This window comes from Solanum stenotomum, chromosome 4 (assembly GCF_019186545.1).
Source record: "Solanum stenotomum isolate F172 chromosome 4, ASM1918654v1, whole genome shotgun sequence".
NCBI lineage: Eukaryota > Viridiplantae > Streptophyta > Magnoliopsida > Solanales > Solanaceae > Solanum > Solanum stenotomum.
The window spans coordinates 66,357,569-66,374,965 of record NC_064285.1 but is presented as its reverse complement, the minus strand read 5'-3'; the positions used below and the strand labels follow the sequence as shown (position 1 = coordinate 66,374,965).

The 17,397-nt window shown below is 30.7% G+C and overlaps 1 protein-coding gene across 1 annotated transcript in view; it reads right to left on the bottom strand.

The window, feature by feature from the left end:
• The window catches only part of LOC125861675 (receptor-like protein 9DC3), a 212,421-nt gene that overhangs the window by 109,473 nt on the left and 85,551 nt on the right, over window positions 1-17,397 (bottom strand). Inside the window, exon 4 of the mRNA XM_049541527.1 lies at window positions 17,022-17,058. Coding sequence (XP_049397484.1) covers window positions 17,022-17,058 — 37 coding nt within the window. The remainder of the gene's footprint in view (window positions 1-17,021; window positions 17,059-17,397) is intronic.

Genomic DNA, 17,397 nt, shown 5'->3' with positions numbered 1-17,397 from the left:
GGGTAATTAATTAATGGCTATAGCTTAATTACTACTAAACATGTATTTTTAGTGGCAATTAGCACTTTTTGTAAGTGTCCCTAAAGCCTATAGAGACATTGAATCCAATGACAATTAATTAATACCAGTAAAGATTTTAGCACTCTTTGTTAATGTGTATATTTATTGTTGCTAAAACTTGTTTTTGTCGTAGATTTGTAGTGAAATGTAGCCTATGACCACTGATTCCCATGTAAATCCACTGATTAATTTATTCGCTTTTGTCATTTTATTTTAAAATGTAATGTTTTATATTTGTATTAAAGTGCCTACTTGGGAGAGCAAAAATGATGCTCAAAGGAAAGAAGAAAATCATAGACTTATTAGCAACACAAAACAGAGAAATGAATAAAAGAAAAAAGACTCACCATCTTTCTTTTTTTGTATTCACCAAATAACAGGATGTTCTCAGGGATTAGAGTATGTAAGAGAACTCGATGATACACAAAGCAGAAGAATACAAAATAATAATAAAACTATATAATTAAATGTATTTGAACATTCTAACTTGTTAGGTACACAAGACTTTTCACATTAAGTTAATGAGGGAAAATCCACCAATATTCCATTCCACCTAAGGAAATAAGGGATGCGGTAATGTAAATAGCGGACGATGACTTGTAAGCCTTTATAGATCTAGATATGATCTAATCAATTCATTCTTTGATGTTTAAAATCATGGACGAAACATCAAAGAATGATGGCTTTAAAAAATTTCACAATTCATTTTAGCTTTAAACATGAGGCTCCACATGACAGTTACAACAACTAATCCACAGCTATGACCACTGATTCCCACGTAAATCCACTAGAAAAATACGACTCTTCTTCGGACTCCAATGGATGAGGAACATGCAATCAGTCTGATAAGAACATTGAGAGAGAGTTCCCTTAGAATCTTTCCAGTGAGCCAATTCCAGAGAGCATTTTGCCCAATATACTAAAGTAAGTGTTTTAAGTTGAAAATATTATAGCAATTTAACATTAGTATATATGGATAGGTAGAAATTTGAACTCCTATTTTAAGTTATTCTTGTCTAACTTTCCATCAACATCTCTTCTTCTGTTTTCCACAATACTTTTCAAAGAGAGAAACTATTATATGACCAAGTAAATTGAGGATAAAATAATAAATGAACAACAAAGACATGATGTTACTCCATTTCATCTTCCATGTGACAAGAAGGGACACCAATTATGACAACAGTTATGGTACGTTTGGAATAGAGGAAACCAAGTTCCATGGAATCTATACAATCATAAAAGGTCAATATTTCGAGTTAGTGATTAGTTGTCTCTTCTGCTATTTTTAAACTTGTTAGGTACACAATAGTTTTCACATTAAGTTAACGAGGGAAAATCCATCAATATTCCATTCCACTTAAGGAAATAAGGGATGCGGTAATGTAACTAGCAGACGATGACTTGTAAGCCATTAAGCCAATTTCCTCAAAGACTATGTAACGAATCTAAATTCGCAACACAAATACTCAAGTAATATGTAATCACTGATAGCCAAATCACGACGGCAACACTTCAACTATAGAATTACAATGGAAAATACTGAAATAACAAGTAACTAAAGATAGAGATAAGAATGTGGATGAAAAGCTTAGACTCTAGAAAGAGATGGGAGGAACAAACAATTTCTTTCACAATCTGAATAAACTCCCAAAACCGCAGTGCTTACCCTTTTATCTCTACTCAACCTGGATTCCAAGCAAACCTATTGTTGGGCTGTCTTATCCACTTCGTGGTTTAGCCTCGGGCCTAACAGCTTGTCTAACCTCTCGGCTATCCGTGATCACAACAGACTAGAAGGGGAAAAAGATTATGATAAATCGAGATTGATGAACAATTGAATCACAAGATGAGTACTACTCATTTCTAACAACTTGTTACTCATATTTTGTAGTGTTCTACAAGACTTGTTAGAGGACGGAGGAGACTTACCAAAATAATACTCCATATGTCCTCATTTTCTCTAGATGTTGTGTTCATTTCGAGGTCATTAACTATCTCTGCAGTGTGTGTTACGCAAGATGATGTGAAATTGGTCCCATTATGTGGAATTTTTTTTTGGAGAACTTCTAAGAGAGAAACTATTTCTTGACTAAGTCAAGTGAGGAAAAAAATGAACAATAATACCGTATGGTATTTTATTTTTATTCTTTTATTTGCTTTTAATTCAAAATTTTGTTTGATATGTGTCTTAATTTGAGTTAATTTCTCATATGGTCATTCAACTATGCACTCTTTTCTCAGAAAGTCACTCAACTTTGGTTTTAACTTCAAAGTCACTCAACTATGAGTTTTTTCTCCGAAAGTCACTCAACTATGAGTTCTTTTCTCAGAAAGTCACTCAACTTTGATTTTTAACTCAAAAGTCACTTAACTATGAGTGTTCACTTACAAAGTCACTCAATCTATTTAATTAATTTTTTTCATTAAAACTTACAAATATGAAATTTTTATTTCTAACTAAAATTATAAAAAACAAAAAGATATTCATTTAAACCATTTAATAATCCGATCCGTTAGAAATATATTATTTTGATGATTTAATTATTTTTTTCAACTCAATTTACTAACATGAATTTTTTATTTCTAACCAAATTTTTTTTAAAAATAAAAGGATATTCATTTAAACCAATTAATTAATTTAACTATAGCACTCTAAAATCAACAACATGTAAAGACCATTTTACAAAAAAAAAAAAACATGTAAAGACCAAATCTTAATTAACTTAACGGTAGGAGAAACATAATTAACAAATTCAAGTCAGTTTTTTTTAATCACTTCTTTTTGTTCCTTTATTATGTATCGATGTTACTAAAATTTTGAATTTACTAAAACAGTAATTTTGTAATTTCTATATTTTATGAACAATGCATGGAGATCGCTGTATTCACACACAATTGGAGAAAAGGGGTAAAATAAAAGGTATTATATTATATTTTTAGCGGATCGAGTTATTAAATGATTTAAATGAATTTCTTTTTAATTTTTAAAATTTTAGTAAGAAATAAAAATTTCATGTTTGTAAGTTTAATGAAAAAAAAATTAATTAAATAGATTGGGTGACTTTGTAAGTAAAACATTCATAGTTGAGTGACTTTGTAAGTGAAACACTCATAGTTGAGTGACTTTTGAAATAAAAACCAAAGTTGAGTGACTTTCTAAGAAAAAAACTCATAGTTGAGTGACTTTTAAGTTAAAAACCAAAGTTGAGTGACTTTCTGAGAAAATAGTGCATAGTTGAGTGACCATCTGAGGTATTAACTCATCTTACTTTCCTACATGTTTTGAATAACTTGGTGAAGATCACTACACCTGCAGAGAAATTTTATGAGAAATTTCCAATTAGTTGTTTTTCAAAAGACTTTTCACATTAAGTTAATGAGGGAAATTCCATCTATATGATACAGTTCAAATATGAAGAGGTGTAGTGAGAGGCTATTTCCGTCGACCCTCAAGATAAAGGTGTAGTGATCAAATTAAAAAATGATGCACAAGCAAAGAAAACTGAGTAATCAACTCATTGTATTGAAGGATCACAGTTTTCTGTCTTTTGCTATTATAGATATACTAGTTTCTGAACACGTGCGTTGCATGTGTGTCTAAAGCAAGTAGTATACACGATATAAGTTATATTAAAACCATAGTGTAATCAATAACGAAAAAAAGTACAAACTAAAATTGATGAATGTAACACTCATCCAATTTGAATGACTTCTTCGTTGAGCGATAAATGATTAATTACTATCAGAACTACAAAATTGAATAACTATATTTAGTTAGATAAGTAAAATGTAAAAAATGAGTTACATTTTAATGTTATTAGGTGCAAATATTTTGTTTATAAAGAAGTATTAGTATTAAATATTTGCACTTAAGTATTAAATTTCATGACATAATATTTGAATAATGAATTGTGATGCTCATGCCAAATAGCAAAACAATGAATCTGAAATATTTAAACAAAAAAACTTAGATATGATATTTAAAATATTTAAAATAATTCTTGTTAAAATTTACAAAACGCAAATAATATATGCTTATTAAGAATTTAAAACTAATTGTTATAATCTTAACAATTGTGCATGGAAACAAAAGCACCCAAACAAATGAAATTCCAATACATGTGAAATCAAAGTATTGTAATTCTAATTAACCAAATATGCCATGCATACACAAAAAGGATTAATGAGTTCTTTTCAAGTAATATTCGAGTTAAAGTTGAATATTGCAATGATGATAAAAGGTTATAGCCAGTAATCAACATGAAGAGGAGCATCAATCAACGCATTCAAATAACACCATTTCTTTAGATCATGAAATAACTTATTTGTAGAGAGTATATTATATTTGTATCTTAAAGAATTGTAATCAGATTATACTTTAACAATGAATTCATTTATGTCAACTATGATCAACCTTCTGGAGAAATCGAAATTTTGACCAAAATAAGCCATTATTTAAATCAATTCACCAAAATAGTATGTTTTTTAAAAAAAATTACAAAACTAGTATAAACGGTGTAATACTGATAGTTGAAAGGGAGGAGAGATGGTGATTTTGATCATAATTTTTCGGAAGATTATATTATAGCTGATAATTCAAGAGTAGTAAAAATTGAATATGACAGCTACTCTAATTTGGCATCAATAATCTTACATACTTCTCATCTCTTCTTTTATGAAAACTATTAGAAGGCATAAAAAAAAATCTTACATACTTCCCATCTCTTCTTTTATATATGCAAACTATCAAAGGACATAAAAAGAAAAGGGAAAAAATGAAATCGAAGATAAAATGATTTGCATTCAATCTCAAAAGTTACAAAGAGCAGATGGGAAATTTAGTGAACTCGTTTAGCCTTTATATAAAGTTTTTTCCCAGACCTTTGAAATTTCCTTTCATTTATTTACTAATGAATTAATTTACTAATTAATATTCAATTCAACTTTTCAACTTCTTTGTACTTACTGTAGCAATGAAAGGTTGGCCATTGGTTAACGTAACAATTAAATAATTGAACCACCAATGTTTCATATAAAGTTGTGGTTATTATAATTATTAAATGCAAACTTTTTTTTATTGTATGAAATGTGCGTATTTATATTTTTATATTATAAATTAAACTTTTTGAAAGAATAGTTGCTTGAAGGTTAAAATGATATTTAACTGTTAATAGGCAATTTGTAATTCAATTTTTCATTTGGAAGGTTTCTACTTAACATAATATGATAATGATCAAAATTTTAATATAAAATGAAGGGAAAAGGGTCAAAAATACCCTTAAGGTATTGGAAATGGCTCAAAAATGCCCTTCTTCCCTCTATTGGATCAAAATGCCTCCCATTCACCTATTTGGGTAAAAAATGCCTTTAGAGTTAAATTTAAGCCTAAAATTACATTTACCTTTAATAGAAATTGATGTGACAAATATATATTTTTTAATTAAATATGTGGCATTATTTTATTGATCCACATATAATTAGACCCATTTTCATTCACAATCATACCCATTAATCCAAACCCAAACCCATTTCTCCCACTTTATTCATCTTTCTTCTACAAAATTATTTGGAGGATTAATAAAATAATATCAAAACAATTAGTAAAAGAACATGATGTTCCAAGCATTTCTCAGAAATTTTCGATAGCAAAGGTAGGCTAAACACCCAAGATGGTATGGTACCATTCAGTGAGTTGTAAGACAAATCTAGTCCCATTAGCTTTTGAAGGATGCTCTCATTATTAGGAAGTGGACCAGATAGGGAATTACTCGACATGTCTAAGTATTCAAGATGTGTCTACTTTTTAAAGGGCAATTTGGTAAACATTTCAAAGTCTTCATTTATTTCTTAAACTCCGTGCCCGGTCAAATATTGCCACATAAAATGGGACGAAGGAAGTATAAGTTGAAAATATTTTAGTAATTTAACATTTTTTAAGATAGTATAGAATAGATGAATAGATATATATCCTATTTTAAGTCATCCTTTTCCAACTTTCCATCAACATATCTTCTAATTTCCACAATACTTTTTAAAGAGAGAAACTTTAATCAAGTGAAACTAAGTTGTATGAATGCAATAATTTTTTTTGCAATTTTTCCATGGAATTTATACAATCATAAAAGATCAATATTCCGAATTAGTGATTAGTTGTCTCTTCTGCTATTTCAAACTTGTTTGGTACACAATAATTTTCACATTAAGTTAATAAGGGAAAATCCATCTATATTCCATTCCACCTAAGGAAAAAAGTGATACAGTATTGTAACTAGCGGACGGTGACTTGTAAGTCTTTGAGCCAAGTTCCACAAAGACTAGAGGAAAAAAAAAGATTATGATAAATCGGGACTGATGAACAATTGAATCAGAAGACGAGTACTAGTCACTTCTAACAACTTGCTACTCATATTTTGTAGTGTTCCACAAGACTTGCTAGAGGACGAAGAAGACTTAACAAAATAATATATACTCTCTATGTCCTAATTTTCTCTACATGTTGTATTCATTTCGAAGTCATTAACTATCTCTACGGTGTGTGTTACGCAAGATGATGTGAAATTGGTCCCATTATGTAGAAAAAATTTCTGCAAAACTTGTACGAAATTTCCAATGACAGAAACTATTTCTTGACTAAGTCAAGTGAGGGAAAAAAATGAAGAATAATTGTAGACACTTAATTTTTGACCGAACTTAAGTTTAACACCATTTTTAGAGCTTAAATATTTTATAAATCTAAACTAAATATTTATGAGTTTTATCTTATTTATTAAGTTTATTTTAAAAGATTTGAAAACAACAAAAATAGAATCACTTCTTAGGCTAAGTTTTATTTTTTTCAATTGTTTTAAAGAGTAATGAAAAATGACAAAAAAATATATATGTTTTCTTCTAAATTAGGTTTAATAAATAATCGTATATTTTTTAATTATAAATTTAGATCAGCTTTTGTTTTTATATTAATTTAGAATATAGTTGACTAATATATATTTTTTATTATTATATTATATATATTTAATTTAAAAAATAATTATTTACCTATCAACTAATCCTTGCCCCACTACTCCTACCCATACCCATCTCCCATTACCCCAACCCCACGACAAACCATCATCAAAAACTAACCCCCACTTCCATCCCCATTTTCTACAGCATACACACTCACGCACGGCACTACATACACACATACACTACTACATATACTACCTACGAACTCCAAAAAGGGGACAGAAAAAAATCAGAAACCAAAAACATATACATTCACGTACTCCAAATTCCATAACCCAAAGAGAACATACACAACAAAAAAAACGTATAAAATCCAAAAAAAAAAAAAAAACACATTACACGAGAAAAAAAGAAGAAGAAAAACCTTCCCATTTTATTTGATTATCCTTTTAAAAATTCACCAACACATTCACATCTTTTCTTCCTTACCCATTCTTTTCATATCAACACAAACACATATACCATCACAAACAACCTACAAAAGTGGTGGGTGTTCTAATCGAGCTTCGGTTAAGATTTTGCGGTATTCAACTTTACTTTATCTTTTTATTTAATTTATTCATGGAATTTGATGTAATTTTATGACAATTTTTATTATATTTTGTTTCCTTCATGAATTTGATAGAAATGATTCATTTGTTAGTTGTTACATCTCTATTTCATGAATGAAGGTAGCTTTAATTGATGATTTTGTTTTTTAATTATTTTTATTTATTAGTTGTGATCTCTTAAAAATGAACAGGTCATAACATTGTTCTTGTCTTGATTTAGATAATAATGATAAATTACGTATAGTTAGGCTAAAAAATAAATATATAAATAAATTATTGTTGTTTTATTTTATCAAACAAAAAATGAGATTTATTGTTTTGCAATTCGGTATTGTTTTCTTTGATTAGAAAGTGTACACTTAATTTTGACTTCAACTTTAAGAAATTGCAAAAAATAAAAACATATGAAAAATGATCAAAAAATTTATTCTAGAAGTTTAGTATTTTACTTTATTTGTTGTTTTTTTAGGAATACATATTTTCTTTTAATGTTAGATCGAACACTTAAACAAATTAAAAAATATTTGTTTCAATTAAGAATGTGGTTAAACATCTTTTTTGAGACATTAAAATAAACTCAAGGATGTGGTGACGCACCTTGTCCACTAATATAATTAGTTTTTATTAATCTAAGGTAGTGACTTATAAAAAATAAGGTTATTAAGTGTGATGCAAAGAAGACAGTTATGTCTCTAAAATGTCAAGATCGAGAATGCAGTTATGCATCCGGTTTAAGACTAATAAAAATTCAACAATTAAAAAATAAGTGAACCATGACCTTAGACACAAATTATCCAAAAACATATTAAAATAAGTATAAGTCAATAAAAGCGACCGTGTTGAGCCGTAATTTGACTAACCTTTAGAAAAATCACTTTTTTGGAATGTTCCAAGTATAAAACAATTTGAAAAAAAAAATACTTGGAAAAGAGTCGTCACTTAATTTTTTAAAGAAATTAAGAAAACTTATAATTTTCAAAGATTTAAACATAAAAATCATTTGAAAATACCAAAGAGGGTTCGGGGTTCAATTTACACTTCGAGAAAGGTTTAAGCATTCGAAGTGTCCGCTAACATGCGGTTGACCTGCGACTTGACTAAAATATATTTGACTATTTTTAGAAAAATAACGATTTATCATAAAAATAATAACTTACAATATTTGATTAATTTGGAGAAAACAATTAAATAAATGACGCATTTTTTTTTCTATTTTTTAAGCTAAGGGAACTTTAATTGAAACATTTCAATTAAATTATAGGTAAAGAATTTTAAAAAATTTACACTAATTAAACCTATTTGGATTGTTTTAAAAAATAATAATTTGAACCGATTTGATAAATTAAAGCATGAAAATTATCTTAAATTAATTAAAAATGAAAAGGAACCAAAGTTTTGACTAACTTTTGAGAAAGTGATAGAGTAAAGAAAAACATGTTTTTTTTTAGTTTACTTGATTAACTTAAAACATTTTTTTTTAATGAGTAAAAAAAGTTATTAATTAAATAGCATATCTTTTTAAGAACAAATATACTCAATTAAAGATATAAAAATTTGACCGGTATACTAGACATAAAATAAATGAACACAAAAGATGTTTTAAAGGTAAACCAACATAACGAAAATAACTCATCTTTTGGGGATCTAATTAAGTTAATTAACAATTTTTAAAGTTAGAGCTAAATAAAATTAGTTAGACATAATCAAAACAATTAGGAGAGTAAAAGAGATAATGAAATTGGGCCCCTTTTTGGGCCAACTTCGCTGCAAGTTTTTGGATTTTAAACCCAATACCGTTTTTGTATACATTGACTGTATATCAGTGTATATCGGCATGTACATCAGCTTTTTCCATGTATCTCCTGCTTCCAAACACCTGTATTTCGCCTTAGCCCTATATTTTTGCATTTTTGAGCCGTATATCGTTGTATAATGAGTGTATACTGCTGTATACAATATGTATACAGCCCATTTCTTGGGCTTTGAACATTTATGAACTAATTTCCCGAACTACGTTGGGCCTTCGGGATCTGTAACGGTTTCCAAATACATAGGGGGGTTGACTCGAGAAATAGGGAAAGCAAAGATCGAGCCTTTATGGCTCAACTCAAAAATGCGTGGTAGATAAATCCACCATGGACTAGAAGGGGATTCACATACACACAAAGAGAAAGAAAAGAATTAGAACAAGAGATGAAACTTTCAACAAATACATAATCAAATGATTTACTCATGAAGAAGATAAACATACACATTATTTTGAAGAGACAAGAGCAGATGCAGATTCATCAAATAATATGCAGATTTAAGATATGGATCATATGCGTCAAATAAGCATCTTTATCAACAGCAAAAGGCAATGCAATGAAATACAATTGAATTCAAACTGTCAATTCATATAGCTCATTTGATAATTTTTTGGAAAGAAAACCATATGTAAATGTGAAAGGAATTATAGATAAAGCCAAAAAATATAGAATGAAATCAACAACTACTAAGAAGATTCCAACACAACAAGGTTAACTACATTGCAGCAAACTTACATGGTCTTTTCTTAGGCATTAATGGGTTATTGGAAGATAATTTTAATGAATTCCAACATTTAAAGGTAAGAGCTATTTAAAAGAAACAAAGACTCAATAGCAATGGACAATCTAATCCAACTTGAGGGTAGATGACAAGATTCGATTTTAGCATAATTTATGAGTGAAGATGCTATAATATACAAACAGAACCTTATCGGAACAGAAGGAGTGTTAATAGGAAACAAATTAAACAACACAAATGAAATCAAACTCCAGTAGCTTGATCTAAACAGCTATTCGGCATTTTTTTTTTTACTCACTTTAACTCGACGAACCCATCACAAGCTAACTCGGCATGACCGAAAACAAAGAATATGCAAACTGACATTATCATAAGCAAGATTTTATAGATGCAAACGACTAACAAATGGACTAAAATATTTTGTTTTGAACGCGGAAGGTACAGACGCCATAAGAAGGGAGGTAAAACAGTACACTAATCTACTCACACGGTTTGTGCTAACTGAAATAATCAAAGACCTCCTCACGTATCAGATTGAGAAAACAAGCAAACTATATTAACAACTTCAAAACTAAAACAATACTCTCAGATTGAGAAAACAAGCAAACCATATTTAAAACAGTACTCGTAGGCAACATTATGAGACTAACAATAAAATGAGGAAACCTCAACAGGAACAAACTAAAACAAAATCATCAAGAAACCTAATCAACAACATTCGAGTAACAGGCAGGTTACACTACCGATTTGCAGTCAAAAGTAAACATTAATATTCTGTAAATATCAATAATTGAACACCTCAATCAGTCAAAAGCAAATAATCGGTACGCTAAAAATAAGAGAGACCTGGACTGAGGTAAATATTACCTTTTGAGGGGAAGCAAACTGAGGACAACAAACTTAATTATGAAGAACTTCCACCACGAACTTCGAATATGAACAAACAAGCTCAGAACCAAAACTCAAAACCTTATAAGCTATCTTTCGTATATGACCTCAAAATCCAATCTTTTTCTCCTCTATCCCCTTTTTCTTTTTCTTTTTTTTCCTCCTCCAACACATAGAGAAAACCATCTTAAATAAATGAAAAAAAGGCTGATTTTCCAGGTGGGACACGGATGGATTTTTGAATTTTTTCCTCAAATTTCTCTGCCCCTTTTCGAGATAACAGTAGAAAGCTTTTGAAAATCCCTTAAAATGGGGGAAAGGGGATGTGAGGGTGATGTGTCTGCAGGGTATGGGTTCTTGCAGGGTAGGAGACGCGATTTCCGAGTTTGCAGCGCAATTAGCTCGCTAGATTTTGATTTTTGCGTGAAGAAGAAGAACGTGATGTACAGGGGTGGGGTCGTCTGGTTTGCTGGAGTTTCTGGGTTTCTTCTGGGTTGTACACGTGAAGAAGAACGTGTAGGGGTTGGTGTACTGTATTGTATCACTGGAATGGGTCGGGTACGGTGTTGTAGTGTTGTTGGAGAATGGCTTTGCTGATGGGTTTCTTTGGTGTTGAAAATGGGTTGGGCCGGGTTTCTGTTGAAAGTAGTGGGCTGGGAATGGGTTATTTGTTGCTGGAATTTGCTGGAAATTAAATTGGAATGGGGGAAACGGACAAAGGGGTTGGGCTGTTGAGTGGGTTTTGAGAATGGAGTGGAATTTGGGCCAAATTTGATCTTAAATTTGGCCCAATCAAAGAACAAACTTTTGGTTATATTTGGATTTTAAGAAATAAACAAATGGATCTCAAAGTTGGCCAATGGAAATTAAGAAGTTAGCCAAATTAAATTTAATTGGTGAATTTGGCTAAAACTAAATAAGATGAATTGATATAAATTAATTAACGAGCTTCTTAATGTTAACGAAATAAAATAATTAATTCGGTTATAAACTAATGAACTTAAACTACAGCCAAAGCTTAAAGAACGTAAATTAATAAAATGCAATTTTCATAAAATAAGAATAATTAAACTAATAAACTAAATAATTTATAAGTATACTTTAAACCAAATTGATTTAATTGAATATTTAATTAAAACACACTCTTTTTGAGACAATTTTTGAATATTCATAAAATATGGTAATTATATACATATTTATGTAAAACATATATATTATCTAAAAATTATAAAAAGTGACAAAACTATTTAAAATAACTTGCAAGCTATATGTGTGTGTGTATATATATATATTTATTTTTTTTTTTTATTTTTTTTATAAACTAATTATTTTAAATCATTTAAAATTGAAGAAGCTCGATGATTAATCTATATTGTGGATGTCCAAAATTGGGTGTCAACAGACCGTGCTAGAACCACGGAACTCGAGGGATGCCTAATACCTTCCCCTCGGTCAATAGAATTCCTTACCCGAATTTCTAGTTTGCAGACCAAAACTAAAGAGTCATTTCCTATTGATTAGAGATTCGAAAAGGTAACTTGAAACACCACAACTCAATTCCCAAGTGGCAACTCTGAAACAAAAATAAAATAATCCCTAAATCAATATTGTCACTTAAATTGGAAAAACCCTTCCGCAGCCGTGCGCGAAAAAGGGGTGTGACAGTAATTAAAGACATGATTTAAGTCCTTCATTTCTTGCTTAATTAGTATGTTTTGAATAACTTGGTGAAGATCCTTCCGCTTGCAGAAAAATTTCCCATTAGTTGTCTCTTGTGCTGTTTTCCAAGACTTTTCACATTAAGTTAATGAGGGAAATTCCAAAGTAGTAGAGAGGTTGTTTCCGTAGACTTTCGACTCAAGATAAAGGTGTAGTGATCAAATTAAAAAATGATGCACAAGCCAAGAAAACTGAGAGACTAATTGTATTGAAGGATCACATGTTTAGCTTACCATCTTTAAACATGAGGTGCCACATAGCAATTACAACAATTAATCCACAACTATGACCTCTGATTCCCACGTAAATCCACTAGCAAAATACGACTCTTCTTCTTCTTCTTCTTCTTCGGACTCCAATGGACGAGGAGCATGCAATCGGTCTGATAAGAACATTCAGAGAGAGTTTTTACACTGTTTTTTTCCAATTTTGTTGTATTAATGAGCTATGTAGCTTGGACTCTCCTAAAATATGATGATGTCGCACCCATGTTGGTTCCTTATAAAATACACAACTTTTGAAGAATCCAACACGTACCCGTTGACATTTTTGAAAAATCTAAGTAACATAGCTAATGAGTGGTTGTGTAGATTTTTGGGTATGTAGCAAGAGTAATGGGAAATGGAGGGAAGATGAAAAGAGAGGAACTTGAAAAGTTGGGAATTTGAAGAGTTGAGAACTTGAAAAGTCCTCTTATGCTTTATTGAAAAGGCATTTGTCCCTCATCGGTGGTGGAAAGAAAAATAGGAGAGTTTAAATATAGAAACACTCCTATTAATTGTTAAAAGGGTTGGAAAGAGGGACCCCCCTCGCGCCGTCGTCGTCGCTCGCTCGGCTTTGGCTTTGGAAAATGATCGAGAGATTATTTTTTTGGACAAAGTTTGTTTTAATTATTTTAGTTAATTATTTATTTAATTAAATGGCCAACGTTTTAATTAGTTAATTAACCGAAGAGTTTCAATTAATTAGTTAATTAACCCGACCCGACTCGGATCCATGCGCGACCCGTTTTATTTAAATTTCGTGCCGTTGGAAGTTACTGTTCTGAAAGGTTGCAACTTTCAGAAACAGCCATGACCGTTTGAAAGGTTGCAAACTTTCATGAATGGTCGTGTGGATTCTGAAAGGATTGCAACCTTTCGGAACCAGTTCCTCTTGCTTATAAATACATTGATTCTTCAGATTTATTCCTTACGAATTTTTCTGATTTCTTCTTCTTCTTCTGCACAAAATTCTTCGTGTACTTTACTGCTGTTGAGTGGTTCGCTGACACAAGAGTTGTGGGTATCAATACACTGGTGATTGAGATCATTCCATCCTGGGAGGACATATTCCAAATCAAACCTCGGATACTAGAGGAGAATAATTTCCTTAAGGGGCAGTGGGCTTGATCTTTTCTGATTCTATTTTTTCAAGATTGTGGTATGTTTTTATAGATTTTGGTTTTGTCAATTAGTTTCTGTTCATCTATTCTTACTGGTTTATTAAACTTTGGATACTTCGTGTTTCTGCAAAGTTTATTGAAATCAGTAATTCTGGTTTTTTTTTAAACACAGATTGGTAACAATCACTTCTGTCAATTTGAAACAGAAACAAACTAACATAACTGGAATAACCTAAAACTGAAAAATGTTGAAAAGATCTAAAAAAGGTGAGATTTTGAATATGTTTTTGGAGTTTTTTCTTATGGGGTTTTCCTAAAAGGTGAATTCTTGAAAAAAAATTACATCTTGAGATTCACTGAAACTTAAAATTGTTGAAAGAAAGAACTCAAAGTTAGGATTTTTAATCTGATTTTGGTGTTTTCTTCTGGTGGGGTTCTTCCAACAGGTAAATTCTTGAAAAAAAAATAAAATTAAAAAGTATATCTCGAGACTCAATGAAAGTTGGAATATGTATTGAAAAGTGTGACTTCGTTTTAATTTATTTGTCTAGTTTTTATCGACTTGATATAAGTTTAAGAAAGTGAAAAAAAAAACTTTTGAATCTTATACTATTAAAATGATTTTTAAACATATCATGTGGAATATTGAAATTTAAAAATTCAAAATAAAAAAAAAATATAAGTAAAGAAGAATTTTCAATGATATAATATTAAATTAAAGTTATATAAAAAACATATCAAAATATCTTTTAATATTGTAGTTTTAAATATATATATATGTGAAACATATTATTTTTTTTTAGACAAATTTAAGTATAAAGTACGATAAATAAATTAAAATTAAAAATTATTTCAAAAAAATAATAAAACAAACAAAACGAAGAAAACCGATATTTTCAATCATCTTTCTTGTTATAATCAAAGCTTTGAACGGCCATAACCAGACAAAGATACTTTAATTGTTTTCAAAGTGTCCAAACTAAAATTAGGAAAAGAAAATAGGAATGTCATTTTCTGACAGGTGAGTTGACTATTTGTGGGACCAAAACTTTAGCCAATTATATTTTGCCATGTGTCAAATTATGTAAAGGTTTTAATTTGTCTTTCTTAATTTTTAAATAATTTGATTATATTTCTTTTTGCGTTAAATTAAATTTTGGGAATAAGTCTATTTTAGTTCATCAAAAATAACTTTGACATGTAGTTTTGTAGACAGTAAAGTTCCGGATGAAACCGAATCACAGGTCTTGAATTCAAACTTGAAAAATAATAAAAAATCCTCGTATAGAGCGTTTTGCCCTTTAAAAAAACCTTTCCTTCATTGATAATCAAACAATATGAATTAGTTGTTGAACAACCAGAGATAACTTTCGTCCACGAAGTATAAATATATGTAAAAACTTACTAAAATTAAAATCGCGGAAGTTGAAACTGAGCTAGAGAATATTTTATGGCTGATTTATGATTAGAAAGATGCAGAACCACAAAATTATTAGCCAATTCTGTAGTTTTGATTACTCTTCTACATTAATTTTCAAAAATATAAACTTTCTAATATCAAGTGATTTCAATCATAAACCAAACTGATCAATTTGCTTACTGCTTTGCTTTTTCCTATTTTGTTATGCTGATGAGTTATGTTGCTCCGACTCTCCTAAAATATAATGACACCAATGTTGGTTCCTTAAAATTGCACTACTTTTGAAGAATTCAACACGTACCCGTTGACATTTTGAAGAGTTTGAGTAACATAGCTAATGAGCGGCTGTGTAGATCACTTCTATCAACTTGAAACAGAAACAAACTAACATAACTTGAATAACCATTGATACTAATTAAATGACTCACATATAATTATGTTTCTTTCAAACATATACAAACAACAAACAGAAAATTAAAAAGACAAAAACAGAACCAGAAAAGTTCAGTAATTAGTCCACAAAATCAAACAAAGACAAGGTTGCCCTCTCAATCTTCCATTAAGTCCATCATCTCTGAGCTCTTCTCTTTGGCCTTCTTTTGTGAGGCATGATGCCATCGAAAAATTCCACAAACCATTTTGGCTTACGATATTTAAACATGAGACTCCAAATGACAGTTCCAACAACTAGTCCAAAAGTGTAGCCTATGACTACTGATTCCCAAGTAAATCCACTAAAAAAATATGACTCGCCTTCTTCTTCGGACTCCAATTGTTGAGGAACATGCGATGAATCACTCGTTCCACATTTCTTTGTTAAAGGAAGACCACATAAATCAAGGTTGCCACCATACGAGTCATTTTCAAATGTGTTGAATTGTAGACCGTGAGGAATTGGTCCGACGAGATGATTTTGAGAGACGTTCAAGAAGGCCAGAAAGTTCATTCTTGTCAATTCCTGCGGAATCTTTCCAGTGAGCCGATTCCAGGAGAGATCTAAAGCTTCAAGTGTATTCAATTGCCCCAATTCCATTGGAATATGACCTATGAGATTGTTATGGGATAAATTGAGTAGCCAAAGTGAGCTGAGATCCTTTAGTGTTTCCGGAATGACACCTTCAAAATGGTTGCTTGAGAGATCTATGGTTGTCATAATTGTGCTGATTCTTTCTAGCTCAATATCCTGCCCTTTGATTACCAAACTCACTGAATCCTCATACGATTTGACAAATAACGCATTCAACGTAGATTCCATGTACTTGATCTCTCCCGTGTCTTCGTCATCTAATTTGATCATTGCCTTGAAGTTTCCAAAAACTTTTGCAGGAAGTGAGCCACTGAAATCATTACGAGAAAGATCAAAAATTCGCAACTTGGGAAAGCAAAACTTAGTCAGACACGTACTTATAGGTCCATGGAACTTGTTCGACTTTAATATAAGGACCTGCAGGTATTCAAGAGTTCCGAGCCAAGATGGAAACCTGTCATTTATAGCATTGTTCCCCACATCAAGTACTTCTAGACCACCACACTTGAGCAACGACACAGGTACAGGTCCTTCAAATTGATTACCATTTATGACAATGGTACTCAACGAAGTGCTGTGTGCACATAATGGGGGAAGACTCCCTGTGAAATTGTTCCATCTTAAGTCCAGCACCATTAGACTAGCCATGCTTCCCAAGCAATGTGGAACTGAGTCACTGAAGTTGTTGTGTGATAAATCTAATAAGATAAGCGAACTCATGTTACAAATGGATGAAGGTAGTGGACCCTGAAGGGAGTTAAATTTCAGATCAAGATACTGTACGTTATAGTAA